General features: G+C 43.0%; 1 protein-coding gene across 3 annotated transcripts in view; it reads left to right on the top strand.

Moving 5' to 3' along the window:
* st3gal4 (ST3 beta-galactoside alpha-2,3-sialyltransferase 4) overlaps positions 1-20,397 on the top strand; it is a 122,569-nt gene extending 102,172 nt beyond the window's left edge. For all 3 annotated transcript variants that reach the window (XM_060846656.1, XM_060846657.1, XM_060846655.1), the window contains 6 exons: positions 1,184-1,244; positions 2,312-2,407; positions 3,657-3,846; positions 6,745-6,888; positions 9,733-9,882; positions 14,873-20,397. In XM_060846656.1, the coding sequence (XP_060702639.1) occupies positions 1,184-1,244; positions 2,312-2,407; positions 3,657-3,846; positions 6,745-6,888; positions 9,733-9,882; positions 14,873-14,962 (731 nt within the window). In that variant the 3' untranslated portion in view covers positions 14,963-20,397. The remainder of the gene's footprint in view (positions 1-1,183; positions 1,245-2,311; positions 2,408-3,656; positions 3,847-6,744; positions 6,889-9,732; positions 9,883-14,872) is intronic.
* The last annotated feature ends 494 nt before the right edge of the window (positions 20,398-20,891 follow it).

Here is a 20,891-nt window from a genome sequence, read left to right as displayed (position 1 = left end):
ACATTGCTATGGGTCTGGAGTTATGTGTAGGCCAGATCTGTGGGGATGGTGGCTTTCCTTTCCTGAAGTACTTTAGTGAAGCAAAGGGGTTTTATTTGATGACAGTTTATAGTCGTTTCATGGCACTGTTACTGAGACCAGCTTTCATTTTGCTGATGACAAGCTCGCTGAGTTAAAGAAATCTCCGCACTTGGCTATCATGACTCCCTCCCTCCACATGAGGGTCTTCGTGTCAGAGCATTCAGGACACCATTTCCTAACAGGGTCACCGGCGTCAGAATGAAGGGATGGAAATCTTCAGCCAGTCTGAAAGACCGCACCGTGTGTAAGAGACAGGGGCTTGCCACACTGTGAGACCTCGGAGGGCCTGCTGCAGGACTGAGGCACTGACCAGTGGCTTGGGATCCAGCCAGATGGCCTGGGGCTTGGAGCAATCAGTGGGACTGGGGGAGGGAGTGGGTGGGAGGGAAACAGTTGTAATAGCAGCAGCCGGGGTCGGGAGGGGTGGAAGGTCGGTGCCAGGAAAGTTCGCTGGCGGTCGAAGCGAGTAAGTTGGGGGGGGATGGAGAGGATCAGTAGCAGACGGAGAGGACAGCAAGCTGGCAGTGGTCAAGTACAGTGAAGGAGCGGAGGTGGGAGGGATTTCCCCCCCCCTTTGGAAGACCATTTCCAGGGAGGGGCTGTGATTCTGCCACAGCTTCTCCCTTGTCCCCTCACACACTCCCAGCCCAAAACCCTCCGAACCGCCAACCCTCACCCTGTCAGCCTCTCAGCCTGGCGATGTTAGCTGTGCATGTCCCTCCTGAGGGTTGTCTCCTGTCATTTTGTAAGTTTTCTCTTGTCTGTTATAGCCAAGTCTGTTAAACACCTAGCCTCAAAACTTGAGGGTAACTATTGGGGTTTATGTGGGGGAAGAGTTCAAGATGTGGGTTCAAAAGAGAGTACTGATATGGGGCCATCACTGATGGGCCAAAAGGCCTGTGCACCAGCTTCCCATAAACCTTGCAAATTGAGCTGCGGGGATTGGACAGATTTGCGACATCTGCTTTAATGTTCTGTTTTCAAAATAGTTTAAAAGTGAAATCAGTGTAACTTAGTGCAGGTGAGAGGAGACAGTGGGGAAAAAGGTGAACCAATTGCTGCAGATGGTTGTGTCATTGTGAACCTTTCACCTTCCTTCCAGAACAATCTATTAACAAGATATTGGCCAGAATACAGTATGATATGCCTGAAAACATAAGCAGGTAAGCACTTCATCATACTGGGGGGTGGGGTGCGGAAGTTGATGGGGGGTGGTTTGTTATGTCTCACTGTGTATACATTTCATGGAGCAACACAGAAGGAAGCCATTACCTCCGTCAGTCTGTGCCATTTCTTTCACAGAGCAAATCATCCAATCACACTTTGTTTTTAAAAGAGAAATTACCAAGTCAGACATGATGACACACCTCTGTGATAGGCTGGACTCGACCCTGCACCTTCTGGCCTACGGACAGGGACACTACCACTGCACCAAAAGGTCTCCATTCTCTCACAGTTTGTATCTCTGTGATATTTTTCCTCCTTCAGTAATTTAGCCAAATTTCTGTGAAGCCACTTTATTGATCCTATATTCTATTTATTCTTCACAGTTCAAAGCTATCATTAAATCCTTGTTTGTTTTTTTTTAAATTACCTTAAATATATACCTTCTGACCCTTAACTCTTCAGTCATTGGAAGCCATTTCTCTTTACTTTCTCTGTCGAAAGGCTTTGTGCCTCTTAACACCTCTTCAAAATCTCCCTTAGTCTTTTCTGCTCCAAGTACAACAGTCTTCCCTTCCCCAGTCTCCCCACAGAAGTGCAGTCCCCTTGTGCTTGGAGTCAGTCGTGCCCAGTGTTTGCTGTATCAATTAACAAAGATCTGTTTCAGCAGGAGCTGACTCTGTATTCAGCTCTGACGGCAAGAAGCTGACAATCCAAGTCCGAGCAGTAGGAGATGCAGGAGATCTCGGACTTGGGTGTAAATGCCAGGTGCAGCAAATAGACATTAACGGAGTCAGAGTCAGATGATGCTTCATGTCTTGCTGTTTTATTGATGTCACAGGAGATGGCTGAAATTTAAGTCATTGAATTCTTAAAGGACAAAGTTGGTAAACTGAAGCAGAGGGTCAAAAAGGAACGAGCAGGACTTTGGGATTAGTTTTCTTTTGCATTCGCGATGACACGATGGGTGGAATGGCTGTCTTTGTTTGATCAACTTCCACAAAGCTTTTACTTGTTCAGCCATTGTTGGACTCGTGTTCATTGACGGTCTCTTGTCTTTTGCCAGTTTGGTTTGTAAGAGGTGTGTTATTGTTGGCAACGGGTACACCCTGAGGAACAGCTCACTTGGAGAAACCATCAACGAGTATGATATTGTTATTCGGTAAGTGATGTGCAGCGGCTGTGATTATTGTTTGCTTTTCCTGGATGTGTTCCCCCCCCACCCTCGCTCTCTCTCGCTCTCTCTCTCTCTCTCTCTCTCACTCTGTGTGAGTACTTGTTGATCACCAATTGTGATGCGAATGAGTCCTGAATTGTTTAGTGTCCTATTCCTTCTTCCTGTTCCTTCCCTGAAGGGAGTCTAGTGTCTTTCCTTCAATTGAAAACAAACAATAACAGCGTGCATTTATATAACATCTTTCATGAAGTAAGATGTTCCAAGGTCTTCTGGAAGGGTGGCTGCTGGCTCAGGGGCTAGCATTGCTGCCTCATAGTGCCAGGGGCAATTGACGATTGACAATTAATTCACGCATTCTCCATAGCAAAACTTCTACCAATCAAAGTCTGCTTGCTAACCAATCAGCACTCCCCTCTCTAACTGTAGAAATGTTGGTTTCCCCTTGAGTTGGTATTCTTGTAAATAATCCTGCTGAGTGCAAGGTGAAAGGTTTCAGCAAATTCTGCCTTTGCTCCACAATATTCAAGTTCTTAAAGGATGAGAGAGAGAGAGGGATTCCAGTGCTGAGGCCCAGAGGTAGTTGAAGAATGTAAACCAATGGTGGAATAAAGGTGATTTAATATTGGCTTCAGATCCAGAGGGGTGCACAGGGTTAAGGGTTATGGGGCTTGGGGGATATGAAGGAATTGAGGTATTGAAACAGAAGGATACAGTTTTAACTTGGGTTGGAGGGTGTGGGGAGAGCAAAGTTGCTGCGTTGGAAACCAAAGGAGATGAGCGAATGCCAACAGAGCTAGCACTTGTGCTGTCAAAGTCAGCAGCTCACTTGGATGAAGAATAATATGCATCCTGCATCTATTTAGCTACCAATTCATATTGGCATTGCCAACACCTTAACACACGTAAGACATGGTGTTAGATCCCTAAAAGCAGGATTAAACAGCAAGGAGGCATGATAAGCAGGTTCTTAAGCTTCAGATAGCATTGAGAGTCAGAACAAGAGGAGGCTTAGCATCAGACTGTGGGAGGGGAGGGCATTACTCTTGCGAAGTTACGGATGGTCCCTGGACACTGGCATGGAGACAGACTTTCTGGGAGGTGCTAAGTGTATTTTAAAGGTGAGCTATGGGAAGAAACCTGACCATGTATGTGTGCTTCTGATAACAGAGTGCAGTCTGGTGTTCAGCCATGGAGGATGTGGACTCCTAAAGTGTCCCCTTGTTTATTGCCACAGAATAAACGATGCTCCAGTGCGAGGCTACGAGAAGGATGTCGGCAGCAAGACCACTCTGCGGTTCTTTTATCCCGAGTCAGCAGCCAAGGATCCAAATATCGAAAATAACCCGAGCACACTGCTTGTGTTTTTACCCTTCAAGCAGGTGGATGCCCAGTGGCTGAGGGAGATCGTGTACGATGAGAAAAGAGTTGAGTGTGGTCTATTGTTAGAGCAGATTGGAACTGATAGTGTTGTCAATGTGGGATTTCCGCTGATCTTGTGTCATTCAAATGGTTTGTGATTAGAATGGAAATGGTATCTTGATGAAAGACCCTTCTGAAAAGGGCACAAATCATAGAATTCCTATAATGTGGAAACAGACCATTTGTGCGACACTGACCCTCCGAAGACTAACCCACTCTGACCCATTCCTTTACCCTATTACTCTACATTTACCCCTGACTAACGCACCTAAATTACACACCCCTGAACACAATGGGCAATTTAGCATGGCAATCCACCTAGTCTGCATGTTTTTGGACTGTGGGAGGAAACCCATGCAGAACATGCAGAATATGTAAACCCCACATAGACATAGACAATCACCCGAGGCTGGAATCAAACCTGGGTCCCTGACACTGTGAGGCAGCAGTGCTAACCACTGAGCCACTGCGTCACCCCAGGCGGGTTTTTATTACATGGTTACTGAACGTTTTAAGGCAGATTTTTATTGGATTCAGCTGTCACCATCCAGCATAGGGGTTTGAACCCATGTGTCCAGGGCATATACCAGAATCCTGGTCCAGTGACATTGCCATGATCCCACTCACTAGCTGTCTTGGCTTTTAACACTCAAGGTTGGAAATCATGATTCTCAAATAGCTGAAGAAGAAATCTCCACTGATACTTTAGACTAGGGGCATCAGTGGCATTAGGTATTAATGGAACATGTATCATGTGTGACTGAGGCCATGTTTATTTTGCAAGGTAAGGGTTAAGACACGAGCAGAGGCATGATAACACAGCCACCTTCAGGTTTTCTTTTACAAACCGTGTACGACAGAGCTGTTCCTTAAATCCTTGAATTCCCTTCTTACAGCATGGTGCATTATGGGACTGCAGCAGTTCGGTGCTTTTCTAGTGCTTTTAGGGATGTCTTGGCAGTAGTGCCCATATCCCACGAACAAAAAAAGAATTGAAGTTCTGTAAAATTTCACTGTTAGCCATTTGCCGTTTGCTTTGCATTCCTCACACAACTGTCAGATTCCTAGACTTCTTTGCATTCCGTTGCAGGAGAGTCACCTGGGGCTTGTTCAGAGCATGAACAACAAAATTAACAGGGGCCATTGTTCCTCCTGTTCTCCTGTCATTGTTCCAGCTTAGCTTGAGGACAGTTGGAGGATTAGATGGTGCACAATTATATCGGCCCACTGCATTTTGAACTGCTGGCCCATTATCAAGGTGCTACCATCTTCCTTTGTTAAGAACTCTCAGACCTGTTTGATTTAATGTGATCAATGTAACACACTTCATGGTGCATATAAAGGAGTCCCTTGTAACTAATAAGATAATATTGGCAACAGTACACTACAGTAGAACCTAAATTATCTGATCGAGATGGGCATGGAGTATTTTGTTCGATAATTACAGTCATAGAGATGTACAACATGGAAACAGACCCTTTGGTCCAACTCGTCCGTGCCGACCAGATATCCCAACCCAATCTAGTCCCACCTACCAGCACCTGGCCCATATCCCTCCAAACCATTCCTACTCATATACCCATCCAGATGACTTTTAAATGTTGCAATTGTAACACTTCCTCTGGCAGCTCATTCCATACACTGAGTGAAAAAGTTGCCTCTTAGGTCCCTTTCATATCTTTCCCCTCTCACCCTAAACCTATGCCCTCTAGTTCTGGACTCCCCCACCCTAGGGAAAAGACTTTGTCTATTTATCCTATCCTTGCCCCTCATAATTTTGTAAACCTCTATAAGGTCACCCCTCAGCCTTCGACACTCCAGGGAAAACAGCCCAGCCTGTTCAGGCTCTCCCTGTAGCTCAAATCCTCCAACCCTGGCAACATCCTTGTAAATCTTTTCTGAAGCCTTTCAAGTTTCACAACATCTTTCCAATAGGAAGGAGACCAGAATTGCACGATAACCAAAACAAGCAGTAATTTGAACAAGCCGGTTATTGAACATTTCTCTGTTATCCAGCAATGCGCACCATAATGCCATTTAACTGATAACTGAATACTGAGTTGCCTAATGCCATTTTTATGGGCCCTTGTGATCTTGTTTGGATCATCTGAAGTTCGGATAATTGATATTCAGATAATTGAGGTTCTACTGTAAATGACGGACATTATATCAGAGACTTTGCAAAGAGCTAGATGTTAGATCTCACTCGTTCAAAATCCCAACCTGTTCTGCCCACAGGCCCCAATGCCACCATCTTACTGGCTGATGCTGATGGCACTATAATAGGTTAATGGTATTAACCCTTTCAGACCCATATTCCACACTTGGGAAAACTGTGTTTCAGTTCCATACCAACTTTGTGTGTTTAAGGTTTATCCTATCTTCTGCTGGTTAACCAACCTCCACAAAACCATGGAAGAGAGAGAAGAATGGAATAGGGATGAGTGTTAATTCTTCCATTTTTGGAAGAATAATACAAGTGGAGAGTGCCACAGTAGGTGGTTATTGAAGAAGTCAAAAAACTAGCTAATATAAAAATAATTTGCAATCAAAACAGAGCACAGACATAGGAGTTGGGTTAGCAGCTTGTTCTTGCCCAATAACTCTGACTGCCTGTAATTTGGATCCAAGGCAGGCAAATGGAGTTAAATTATAGATTAGGCATGATCCAACTTAATGGTAGAATGGGTTAGAAGGGCTGACTGGCCACATCTTGGTGCTGTGTTTCAGTACACAGCTCTGATTGTCCATGCTGATTGGGGGTTTGGAAATTTTTTCACTTGTGACTCTACTCAAAAGCACCTTGCAATATCTCACTGACTTCCACTTTGTTAACTCCTCAAACTCTGCATGAAAACGATTATTGCTCCCTCCAAACCTTCCATTATTTCTTTTTGTTCCAGTTTCGGAAAGGATTCTGGAAGTCTCCGCCCTTGATTTGGGAAGCAAATCCTTCGAATATCCGGATCCTTAATCCTTATTACATCCATCAAGCTGCCACCAAGTTATTAAACATCCCTCTGAAGTTGCCTCCCAAGTCTAAGCAGGTAAGCTCACTGATTCCCATTTGATGAGTTTGTAGTGCTGTTCATGAAACACTCAAATGTCTTTTGGCTTCTAGGACCTGGGTTAACACACACAGTTTGCACAGAGACAGTCCCTGTGGATCAACTAGTTATTGTTGAACCAAGGCACATTGACCTTTTCACCTTCATCACCTGGAAATGAGGCAGTAGGGTGGAAATCTGCTTCTTCTATGTGCTTCTGTGTCATTTTTGGAATTTCCTATGTCTCTTTGCTTTCCTCCCCCTCTTCAGGTGCACTTTTGGCTTTGTTTCTGGTTACTAAGTTTTCAGTCAACAGCCCTTGAATCTCTTAATGTTGTAAGATTTTTAACATAGAACATTTCAGTGCAGTACAGGCCCACCAGCCCTCCATGTTGTGCTGAACTGTGGAACCAATCTGAAGTGTATATATCCTATATTATTCTAATTTCATCCATATGGATATCAAATGATTATTATTGGTGCCCTTAAAGTTGGTGAGTCTACTACTGTTGCAGGCAGGGCGTTCCACACCCCTACTATTCTCTGAGTAAAGGAACTACCTCTCACATTTGTCCTATACCTATCACTCCTCAATTTAAAGCTATGTCCCCTCGTGCTAGCCATCTCCATCCAAGAAAAAAAGGCTCTCACTGCTCACCCTATAGAATCCTCTGATTATCTTATGTGTCAATTAAGTCACCTCTCAACTCTCTTCTCTCTAATGAAAACAGCCTCAAAGTCCCTCAGCCTTTCCTCCTAAGACCTTCCCTCCATACCAGGAAACATCCTAGTAAATCTCCTCTGCACCCTTTCCAAAACTTCCACATCCTTCCTTTAATGCGGTGACCAAAACTTTTGGGCAGCACAGTGGCTCAGGTTTTGGCACTGCTGCCTCACAGCGCCAGGGACCCAGGTTCGATTCCAACCTCAGGCAACTGTGTGGAGTTTACACATTCTCCCCATGTCTGCGTGGGTTTCCTCCAGGTGCTCCGGTTTGTTCCCACAATTACAAAGCTGTGCAGGTTAGGTGATTTGGCCATGCTAAATTGCCCATAGTGTTCAGAGATGTGTCAGTTAGGGCCATTAATCAGGGGTAAATATAGGGTTGGGGAATAGGTCCGGGTTAGTTACTCTTCGGAGGATCAGTGTGGGCTTGTTGGGCCAAAGGGCCTGTTTCCATGCTGAATGATACTGTAATGGACATGCACCTGCCCCACTATCTGAACCAATTTTTTAAAGGAAGTGCCTTCGCATTTTTTGAATTTTTTCTGTGGTAAGTGGGCTACATTCCACTGTGTGGTCCATATTCTTCTGCCCACTTAAGGCAATCTGACTAATTCCTGAGTTTTAGATGCAAACTGGCTTCCCCTCAAGGTAACACCTTTGTATCCAGCTGAAAGCAGTTTGCACAGGCCTTAGTGAAAATAATCACCTGATATATTAGTGGAGTATCTATCATGTTGGGTGACTGAGTCCATGTTGTTTTGTGAGGTAAGGGCTAAGACGCAAGATTTATCATGAAGCCAGAATGCAGTAGTTCTTTGTTCAGCAGATTAAGGGTCACTCAAGGTATTGGCCTCTCTGACTCCTCTCCTTTCCATGTTCCGAGGGTTTGATGATGGAATTCTGCAAGTCCACACATGGGCAAAGGACTGCAATGGTTTGGCCATTATCTTAGCAAGATGGCTGACCAGAAGACTCTTACCACCTGTTAATGCTCTTTCTTTGCTCAACAAGACCTGGTGTGAGACGTGAACCTGGGACTTCTGGCCCAGAGATAGTGGCACAACCACAGACCTCCAGCTCTGATGATGTGACTGTAGAAATTATTGTTTGTATGGAATTACATAGAACTCTCAGCCTTGAAAGCAGTCCATTCATTTCAGCTACTCTATGCTGGTGTTCCCACTGCACACAAACCATCTGCCATGGTTTGATCTTTTTTGATTAAAGAAGCTAGGTTAATGGCTTTTTTTAAAATTGTAGATAGGAGTACAGGAGAGAGACAAGTGACTATTTTAACAAATAAACCAACACATTTATAGTAATGGCGCAATGGGTGGAGCAGTGGGGCTTGAGTATCAGCACGTTACTCTGCTTATAGTTATAAAGCTCAGAATTGTCCTCTTTAATTGGTTGTAACCTCGTTTACGCAATCAGGCTGCTGTAGTAAAGATAGATCAAACAATAAATCTATGGCTCTATCTTGGAAAGACTGGGATTGATCAGAAATCTAGCTGCAAAGGCAGGTGAAGGCTTTGATGAGACTTTCAGCCTCTATTTCAAATCTGCCACCGTTTGCACATTGTTGCCAAGGAGCAGAAACAATATGTTCCAATGAATAAATGCTATCATTGGCAAGTTTATGCAGCTTAACAAGACATCCCTGTCCTTTTCCCTGAATTGCCTGCACGTTACTGCCCTCAGCAACACATCCTGCATCCTGTGGGTAAATAAATTTGTCTCAAGTTCACCATCAGTTTTGTTGGCAGCTGTCTTGTATTTGTGATCAGCGCTCTTCGGCTCCATCACATGTCAGGGAAACTTCTCTGGTCCTGGCCTATCATAACTCTTCGTGGGCTTAGAGACCTCCGCACTCCGGAATTCTGACTGCAAATCTAGCTGTTTATTAGTAAGGATTATTCACCGTATCACACTAATCTTTCGGTCAGTTTAGCAAGATCAGTTATCTCAGATCCAAGACTCATTTTCAATATGGCAACTATATATTGCAAAGTGCAATTTTTGTGCCTGTGGTAATTGGAACCTAGTGAGAATACTGCTGGGAGAGTGGTTGCCCTATCATCCTCTTGATAATGGAATTGTGTCCTTCTATATCCACAGAAACCAGTACACCCCACCACTGGTCTTCTCGCCATCACTGTGGCCCTGAACTATTGCGATGAGGTGCACATTGCTGGCTTTGGATATCCACTAACAAAACAAAGCACTCCTATTCATTACTATGGCAAAACTACCATGAAAGAAATGGCTGTAAGTACTGATGGATTTAAGTTCTCCCCTGAGGTTTCTGACTGCCTAGGAGCTATCTCTCGCCTGTCATACCTCTAGTTGGAAAATAGCCTGGAGCTTTCTGTCAGATTTCTGAGGGTGATACTGCAGTGAGTTCTTGCTAAGATTTATTTAATATTAACCTTGCCCTCACTAAACAGCAACAGTGAGGAAGTTCACAAGAGGATGCCTAGCTTGGGCCAGGGCAGGGAGGATGGTGGATGGGTGGGGGGTCCATTGCGGTTTGCTGACTCAGCATCTTGAGCATTTAATGTAAAGGGGCCAGCTTGTTACTGTATGTCAATGGCTTCACACTTTACTCCAGTGACCTCAGCATACAGTCTATCCTGTCCCGCTTGTGCAGGACTGGGGTTATGCTGCACTGTCAGAAGTGCCACCTGTTCAAAGAGATGTTGCTATTACTGAGACTTGGTTGGGGGAAGGGCATGATTGACACCTAAATATCCCAGGATGTAGATGCTTCAGGTGGGTCAAAAAGGGAGGTAAAAGGAGGTGGAGGAGTATCATTACTGGTCAGAGAGGATATCACAGCTGTCTGAAGGAGGGCACGATGGAGGACTCGAGCAATGAGGCAATGTGGACAGGGCTCAGAAATAGGAAGGGTGAGGTAACAATGTTGGGTCTCTAGTACAGACCTCCCAACAGCAAGCGTGAGATGGAGGTACAAATATGTCGACAGACTATGGAAATTTGTAGGAGCAACAGGGTGGTGGTGATAGGAGGTTTTAATTTTCCTAACATTGACTGGGATCACTTAGTGTTAGAGTTTTAGATGGAGCAGAATTTGTGAGGAGCATCCAGGAGGGTTTTCTAGAGCAGTATATAAATAGTCCAACTTGGGAAGGGGCCCTACTGGACCTGGTGTTGGGGAATGAGCCTGGCCAGGTGGTTGACGTTTCAGTAGGGGATTACTTTGGAAATTGTGATCACAATTCTGTAAGTTTTAGAATACTCATGGGCAAAGATGAGAGCGGTCCTAAAGGAAGAATGCTAAATTGGGGGAAGGCCAACTATACTAAAATTCAGCAGGAGCTGGGAAATGTAGGTTGGGAACAGCTGTTTGATTTGTTGGAGGCTTTTAAAGAGATATTGATTAGAGTGCAGGACAGATATGTCCCCCTGAAAATGAGGGATAGAAATGGCAAGATTAGGGAACCATGAATGACAGGTGAAATTGTGAGACTAGCTAAGAGAATAAAAGGGAGCATACATAAGGTTTAGGTGGCTGAAAACAGACGAAGCTTTGGAAGCATATCGGGAATGTAGGACCAATCTGAAATGAAGAATTAAGAGGGCTAAAAGAGGTCATGAAAGATCTTCAGCAAACAGGGTTAAGGAAAATCTCAGATCCTTTTATTCATATACAAAGAGCAAAAGGGAAACTAGAGAAAGGGTTGGCCCACTCAAGGACAAAGGAGGGGAAGTTATGTTTGGAGTCAGGGAAAATGGATGAGACTCTTATTGAGTACTTTACATCAGTATTCACTGAGGAGAGGGACATGACGGATGTTGAGGTTAGGGATAGATCTTTGATCACTCTAGGTCAAGTCAGCATAAGGAGGGAGGAGATTTTGAGTATTCTAAAGGCATTAAGGTGAGCAAGTCCCCTGGTCAGGATGGGATCTATCCCAGGATACTGAGGAAAGTGAGAGAGGAAACAGCTGGGGCCTTAACAGATATCTTTGCAGCATCCTTGAACACGGGTGAGGACCCAGAGGCCTGTGACCAGTGGAGTGCCACAAGGATCGGTGCTGGGCCCTCTACATTTTTGTCATTTACGTTTATGACTTGGATGCAAGCATAAGAGGTACAGTTAGTAAGTTTGCAGATGACATCAAAATTGGAGGTGTAGTGGACAGCGAAGAGGGTTACCTCAGATTACAACAGGATGTGGACCAGATGGGCCAATGGGCTGTGAAGTGGCAGATGGAGTTTAATTCAGATAATTTATTTTGGGAATTTATTTATTTCTGCACACACACAGAAATGAGGTGCTGCATTTTGGGAGAGCAAATCTTAGCAGGACTTATACACTTAATGGTAAGGTCCTAGGGAGTGTTGCTGAACAAAGAGACCTTGGAGTGCAGGTTCATAGCTCTTTGAAAGTGGAGTCACAGGTAGATAGGATAGTGAAGAAGGCGTTTAGTATGCTTTCCTTTATTGGTCAGAGTACTGAGTACAGGAGTTGGGAGGTCATGTTGTGGCTGTACAGGACATTGGTTAAGCCACTGTTGGAATATTGCATGCATTTCTGGTCTCCTTCCTATCGGAAAAATGTTCTGAAATTTAAAAGGGTTCAGAAAAGATTTACAAGGATGTTGCCAAGATTAGAGGATTTTGAGCTATAGAGAAGGGCTGAACAGGCTGGGGCTGGTTTCCTTGGAGTGTCGGAGGCTATGGGGTGACCTTATAGAGGTTTACAAAATTATGAGGGGCATGGATAGGATAAATAGACAAAGTCTTTTCCCTGGGGTGGGGGAGTCCAGAACTAGAGGGCATAGGTTTAGGGTGAGATGGGAAAGATATAAAAGAGACCTCAGGGGCAACTTTTTCACGCAGAGGGTGGTACGTGTATGGAATGAGCTGCCAGAGGATGTGGTGGAGGCTGGTACAATTGCAACATTTAAGAGGTATTTGGCTGGATATATGAATAGGAAGGGTTTGGAGGGATATGGGCTGGGTGCTGGCAGGTAGGACTAGATTGGGTTGGGATATCTGGTCGGCATGTACGGGTTGGACCGAAGGATCTGTTTCCTTGCTATATATCTCTATGACTCTATGACTGGAGAATTGCTAATATTGTCCCCTTGTTTAAGAAGGGTAGCAGAGATAATCCAGATGGGTCTGATGTCAGTGGTAGGGAAACTGCTGAAGAAGATACTGAGGGATAGGATCTAATTACATTTGGAAGAAAATGGGCTTATCAGTGATAGGCAGCATGGTTTTGTGCTGGAAAGGTCATATCTTACCAACTTAATAGAATTATTTTGAGGAAGTGACAAAGTTGATTGACGAGGGAAGTGCTATAGATGTTATATATGTGGACTTCAGTGTGGTGTTTGATAAGGTTCCCCATGGTAGGATGATGGAGAAAGTGAAGTTTCATGGGTTCCAGGGTGTACTAGCTGGATGGATAGAGAACTGGCTGGGCAGCAGGAGACAGAGTTGTAGTGGAAGAGAATTTCCCAAAATGGAAAACTGTGACCAGTGGTGTTCCATAAATATCCGTGTTGGGATCACTTGTTTGTGATATAAATAAATGATCTGGAAGAAGGTACAGGTGGTCTGATTAGCAAGTTTACAAATGACACTAAGATTGGTGGAATAGCAGATAGTGAAGGGACTGTCAGAATATAGAAAGATTGGAGAGTTGGGCAGAAAAATGGCAGGTGGAGTTCAATCCAGACAAATCTGAAACAATGCATTTTGGAAGATCCAATTCAAGAGCGAAGTATATGGTAAATGGAAAAGTCCTGGGGAACATTGATGTACAGAGAGATCTGGGTGTTCGGATCCATTGAACCCTGAAGGTGGTAATGCAGGTCGATAGAGTTGTCAAGAAGGCATATGGCATGCTTTCCTTCATCGGACAGGGTATTGAGTACAAGAGCTGGCAGGTCACGTTACATTGTATAGCACTTTGGCTCAGCCACATTTGGAATACTGCATACAGTTCTGGTCACTACATTACCCCCACCCCACACCCTGCCGCGCATGTACACACACACAGACACACACACACACACACACACACACACACACACACAGACACACACACAGACACACACACTGATTTGTTCTTGAAAACCGACAGAATGGACTGAACAGTGTCATTGTGCTCACACCTCCATGCCCAGTGCTGGTTGCTGCTTTCCTCTGTGCTTTACTGCCGGGGTGGTCCTAGTACATGATTTGATTTAACGTAGCAGAAATTATTTGGGGACACTGACAGACAAAATTGGATCTTTCCTATTGAGGCATTCAAAACACCTGACAGTAGCACTAGGACGGGTCTGCCCTTTCATTGGGAGAATGCACAATGTCCCTGAATGTCACCCCTTTCTGTGGCAATGGGAAGCTGACCATTTCCAGATGGTCCTGGCAATGACCATCTCTAATAAGAGGCAATCTAATCACTACCATTTGACATTCAATGGTGTTACCATCACTGAATTCCCCACTGTCAATATCCTGGGGTTACTGTTAATGAGAAGCCCACTGGGCTCACCAAATAAATACAGTGATCACAAGCAAAAATCAGAGGTTGGGAATACTGCAGCAAGTAACTCCCCTCCTGACTCTCCAAAGTCTGTCCACCATCCACAAGGCACAAATGAAGAGTGTGATGGAATACTCCCTGTTCGCCTGGTTGAATGTAGCTTCACTAACATTCAAGAAGCTTGGCACCATCCAGGACAAAGCAGCCCGCTTGATTGCCGCTGCATCCACAAGCATTGACTGCAGATATTCACCAAAGATCCTCGGGCAGCAGCTTCCAAACCCATGACCATTTCCATCCAGAAGGACGAGGGCAGCAGATACATGGGAATGCCACACCCATGCACGTTCCCCTCCAAGCTGCTCACTATCCTCCATTTCCATTCGCTATTCCTTCACTGTCACTGGGTCGAAATCCTGGAATTCCCTCCCTAACAGTAATGTGGGCTGCAGCAGTTCAAGAAGGAAGCTTATCACCATCTCCTCAATGGTAACTAGGGAAGGCAATAAAAGCTGGCCTGCCAGTGATTCTCGTGAGCGAACTTTTAAATAGATTGAGGATGGCTTTAAAAAGTTTCATTTGTGGTGCACTGGACCAGCCGAGAAATGCTTTCCCAACGTGATTGGGGTGAAGGAGATTTGATAAGTGTGGTGTATGTTGATTAGTCACTTATTCCTGTTCAAGAAAGGGTATTATGGCCTTGCTTTAAAATAACTTTCCTTTACTTTTCAGAACTCTGAACACAATGTCACACATGAACAGCAATTTCTGAAGAGACTGCTAGATGCTGGGGCAATTAAATACCTCACTGCTTTGGAATAATTGTTTTATGAATGGCAACTTTTGTTTATATTCTCTTTTAATCACTGGTTGTGGCGTATCCTTGGCTACTGGATATTTTAGTGAGGATGGTCACACCCTGTTCTAGTTTATGCAGGAATGCGGATGGAATAATCATTGCCCTTGGTGCGGGAAATTCTCTAGCATTGTTGAAATCATCATAACTAATGCATGAGATTCTATTCTGCGCTGGCGTGGCTGCCAACCATCAGGCACCACTACAAATGTTAAACAAGATTAACTGGCTAATATTTCAAGATTTAATTCCAGAAATGCAAACTCTGTCTTGTCAAACATGCAAGAGAAATAATTCTTGCTTCAAACTTCTTGACTTTAAAAGCTTGTGTAGATTGTAATTGGATAAGGAACACATAAACTTAACTAAAACCTTCACCATGTTTTATTTTGCCAGACCAACGGACGTTGACTCTCATTGTAAATAATTTTGTTCCTTTCCCTCTGATTTATGAAATCTGTCTTATTGCTCCAGGGAAGAAAGATATGAGTCAACAACAGCAATTCTTTTTGTGATATTCCCACATCCACCAGCTTACTTTTTTCCACTCTGGCATGTCCTTCCATCCATGGCGGCCATCTTGAATTATCCTTGCTCCTCCAGAACCAAGATTTGAGCTGCCTCATGAAAATTCACACCAGAGATTTGAATTACTAATTTCCTGGCATTTATTTATCATTGCCTTGGGAAACTGTACTGTGGGTCTGTCGGTGTCACATTGTATTATTTAGACCCAGTTTACCTAGTCTTGATTTGGCCCATGGTGTAGGGGATCTGCTTTCAAGAGTCAATTTTTAGCATGAGGGTGGAATTCTGAAGTTGTTTCCTACTGCAAGGCAGCCTACACTGGTGGCATATAATGGTTGCATCTCACCTGAGCTCTCAGCATTGAGAAATTGTTGAACTTTATAAGTGTTAATGCAAATTTTCACTTAAAACTGCTACTCCAGCATTATTGGTGGGAGGAATCCATTCCAGGTCTTCTTTTTAAAGAAAAATCACCAGTTGCTCATGCATAACAACGCCAGATGGGCAATTGTAATGTTTGCCGAGAGCTTTGTACAGCATTGCAGGCATTTTAATATTTTTGAATGGAACCTACTCTATTATGTTCTACCTCTGCAATGTATTTGGAGATTCTCTTTTTTTAAAATAAAAATGAAGCTGAACATCCATTTTTTTTTCCAAAATGGAATTTAGACAGCATAAAAATAATTCAGGTCTAGATTTCTTTGAACAGTGTATTGAAGAAAATTGTCTCCAGTCTGAACCTTTGAAGGTTATTTCTGTTGTCCTAATAAAGATGTCACATTTTTAATGAAGCCAAGGATTGGGATTGTACTTTTTTAATCCACTCCATCTTTTGAAGGAGGGCTCCTGTAATGAGAATGTGAGATAATGGAAAGAATTGTCTTGTTTTGGCATTGTGGTCGAAACTTCCATTGTGCACCTCAAGGAGGTCATTGGAGTTTTAAACACCATCGTCTCGCCTTCCAACTTGTTTGCCTCATGGTTTCTCTGCCCTAAGTACTTTAGTGCTCTTTAGAGCACTTTCTGTAAGATGTACTATTTTGCTTTCTGCTGAGGAGTTGGCCAACAGAAGTACTTGCGCTACCTACAGCCTTCAGCATCCCCAGCTCCACACTGTAATGAATTTTATCCAGCAAATACACAAAGGTATATTGAAATCAGAGAACTTTCTTAAACTTCATCCTTCTTCATCATGATATAGCTTGAAGTCACATGACACTAAGTTGTAGTCCAATGAGTTTATTTGACATCACAAGCTTTTGGAGCACTGCTCCATCAGCTGATAAGGGACGGCAATGGCCTAGTGGTATTGTCACTAGCCCATTGATCCAGAGACCCTGATAAATTCCAGGAATCCAAATTCGAATCCTGCCATGGCAGATGGTGGAATTTGAATTCAATTAAAAATAGTCTGGAATTCAAAATCTACTGATGACCATGAAATCATTGTCAATTGTTGGAAAACCTATCTGATTCACTGGTGTCCTTCAGGGAAGGAAATCTGCCATCCTCACCTGGTCTGGCCTACATGTGACTCCAGACCCACAACAATGTGGTTTCCCTCTGAAATGGCCTAGCAAGCTATTCAATTATATCAATCACTCCAGCATGGCACCTCCTCACCATAATGAAATCTACTATATTGTCCTTAAACTGACCTTTGGGGTTTCCTAAATGCGTTTGACGTCTAGTGTACTTAAAAGGCTGGGGTCATATTGATTGAAAGGTTAGCAGCCTTAAGTTGTTAATTAAAATGCTGGGCTTTAGTAGACAATACTTGGTTAATAGAATCAGAATAGAACTGCCGGTGAGCTTAGCTGGAGAAGCAGTAGCTGTAAAGATTGCAACGACAGCAGTCTCGAGGGCGTGAGAGAAACTTTAAAGTACTTTAATCGCATTTATCCCATTTCCTACTGTTAAAACTACCCATTATTTCCAAAATCTGACTCATTTTCGTGATATTTAAGGAAGAAAGCTCTTGTATTTCCCATTCTTGTAGGTTCTGAGGAAATGCTTTTCACTTGAACCATTCTCACTGTGATAACACCCATTTTCAATTGTGATACAACCTCTTCTGAAGCCTCCTTAAAGGCTTCTATTACTGCCATTGGTTTATCATTTCACTTGCAACAATTTGCTTTTATATGCCTTGTCTTCTGAAACGAAGATATACTTTGTCACTTTTAAATTCTAAACAATCATTTTTCGAAACCTAACAAACATCTGTCTGTTTGTTAAAGTCACAATCTATCCTATTCCTCTAGCTTCCCCGTGAGAATTTCATAAGCTAACTTACTGACACACTGTTCCTGGGAAATATTGCTCAAGTTGCCAGAGCTTGTGCCTCTTTGACTTCACATTACTGTCCCTCATCCTGATAGAACATGCTTGCTGTTCCAGAATTCTTCTATACGCTTGATTTCTCTCACTGTTTAAAACTCTTTGTTCCTGCATGTTGGCATTACAGACTAGGCCAGCAATTATTGCCTATCCCTAATTGGTATTAAGAAGATAGTAATGAGCAGTCCTCTTGGACCACTGCAGTACATGACAGGCATGTACATCTGTAGTGCTCATGGGAAGTCATCCAATGATGACAATAGAGGACCAAAGATATCGTTCCAATTCAGGATGATGTGTAACTCAGGGAGGGGGATGGTGTTGGGAGCTTGCAGTTGGTGTTCCCATGCATCCTTTGCCCATTTCTTCCTGGATGGTGGTGGTCGTAGGTTTTGAAGATGCATTGAGTGCTGGTAAGTTGCTGCAGCACAGATGATCCACACTGCTGCCATTGTGCATTAGTGGGCAAGGGAATGAAAGCATTGGAGGTAGTGAATGGGTTGCCAACCAGTGATTGCTTGATTGCAATGAATTAAACACTCATCCCATAATATTTCTTTTACCCTAGTGGATTCAACTTGTGTCTTTATTGTCCTATATTTTAATTCACAGACGTAAGGAATAGACTCATAAGTGTGAAGTATTGCCTTTTAAACTTCATATAATGTGAGGACTTCTGAAATATCTGAGAAAAGGTTTGGAGGGACATGGGCCAGGAGCAGGCAGGTGGGACTAGTTTTGTTTGGGATTATGTTTGGCATGGACTGGTTGGACCAAGGGGTCTGTTTCTGTGCTGTATGACTCTGCGACTCTATTAAACATTCATAACTTTATCTCATAGGATGCTTTGCCACTTCAGTGTTGTCGTCGCCTTGTAAGAGGAGGTAAAATATTTCTTAGCACCTTCTTTAGTAAATGTAGGCACTAGTTAAAAATTTTTGGTTAAATTATGAATCTAAATAGGTCTTCCTCATCTAAGCTATTTGTCACTCTTTCACCTCATAAGCTGAGCTTCTCTTTAGTCAGTTCATGCTTTGAGTTCCTTCTCCCTTTGAGGCTCTCTCTTTCCTTATTATTTCATCACTTCTGCCTTAGGATTGCAAATTCAAGGTTTTTTATTTATGTTTCTAGTTCATACCTCTCCCTTTCTTCTTCAAGCTCCAGTATGTTTTAACTCTAATTTCTTTCTCTCAAGATACTGCTCATCCTTTTCTTAATGCTATATCTGCAACTAGTCACTAACCAACATAAAACATCTTCAAATTTAAATGCTGTGTCGTTCCCTTAATTATGTAAGCCTTTTTGGTCCCCTCTTTCCATTCTATTTCCAGCTTTTCGAGCAGTGCTTCTCAAAAATTAGTTAATTGTCGCATAAATGCTAGCGTGAAATCATTTTTTTGGGGAGAGTAAGCTTGAGCAGTAAATTTAGCCAATCTGTTTTTCAATGAGTAAAGCAGGCTACCATGACAATCTTATTTGTCTTAACTTTAGCAACTCCCAATACTCAAGTCTATCAGTGAATTTTAAGTCCTACTTAAGTCTCCAAATAATGTTACAATCCTGGGCAAGCCTGTCAAATTTATGTAAGAATTTGGTTACTTCACAGGAATTTTTTGGTTAAGTGTGCAAAGTTTGAGAACTCAGGTGCTTCCTGATGGAATAAAGGCTGAAGATTCCACAGGTTTAAACAAACAAAGGAAATATTATTACACAAAAATTAGACAAACTATCGATATACATATGTACTATATGTGCACACGCACACAAATTTAAATTGTAGAATTAACATGAGGTAAACTATTGTTGAACGTCTCTACAACATCATGGAGCAGAATGGGATGTCACTTGCAGTTGAATTAGTCTTTTCATTCTGGAGACAGCAATGAAAGGGCAGGTACTCTGGTGAGATGGCAGAACTGTCTGGCTTCCTTGGAACTATGGAGACTTGGGAAGAGGGGTGAGGAAAGCAGATGTTGAGAAAACTCTGGAGGTTGGTACAAACAAAAGGGAAGAGGATAGAGTCAGTTGGCCAGTACTGTTTCAAACAGTTGTGTTATGACCTCCTTAACTATCTTATAACCAGATATGGTAGAAAAACGTTGCTGATTGTTTTGTACCAAAGCATCATCAGTACATTGAAACTTTTAATATATGAGCAAGGGCAATAGGGTGGAATAGGCTGAAACATGTCGTTATGCACTGGATAGGAGCTCTTCACATGGGCAGGGAGCTCCTCCATATGGTGCTTTGATTGAGACACCAGCTGGATTCATACTTCAAGCATTTGTAAGTCTACATCTTACAGTGAGACTTCAAAGTCTCTGTGTGTAACAGGCTTAACAATGTCATGCTTTCTCATCTTCAGAAGGTTTCTACACAGTTTGATATTGAACTATTGACAAAATGGAATATTTCAGGTTGGATATGAGTAGGTGAAAATGTTTATTTAAACTAAAATATCTGTTCCTCTTTTTACAATGAAACTTTGATGATTTGCACTTAAAAGATGTACATTTGTTAATCATTATCTGTGTTTGCTAAATGCGAATCAATAAAGATACTATGAATCACATTTATTCTCTCTGGTTGATTTTTGTAGCTTCTGCTCTCATAGGATCTAGATCACAATTGAGTGCAAGTTAATTTTTAGCTATGGGCAGCTGGAGTCGGATCCCATTCAAAACTCTGGGCACTAAAATTCAGGGCATAATAACTGCAATGCCTAAGACACCAGAACCATTCCAGAATTGATGAAGTCAATGTATGGGACAGATTTTATGGGCCAACGTTGTATTCCCTCAGGTACAAAGATTAAAAGGTTACTCAGTTGACATGCAAGAGTTAGAATAGAAATTGTGGACTAGACTGATATTGGACTCAGGCAACATCACTTTACAGGGTGCCCTCCATCATATGCAGTTTAAAACAGATCTTGCAACTCAAACCTCATCCATTGAAGGCGTTCAGTGTCAGAATTTGAATGAAAGCAATTCTGTAATGTCATGGCCCAGCAAATCCCCCACT

Source organism: Hemiscyllium ocellatum, chromosome 29 (genome assembly GCF_020745735.1).
Source record: "Hemiscyllium ocellatum isolate sHemOce1 chromosome 29, sHemOce1.pat.X.cur, whole genome shotgun sequence".
Classification (NCBI taxonomy): Eukaryota; Metazoa; Chordata; class Chondrichthyes; order Orectolobiformes; family Hemiscylliidae; genus Hemiscyllium; species Hemiscyllium ocellatum.
This window is presented reverse-complemented; position numbering and strand designations above follow the sequence as displayed.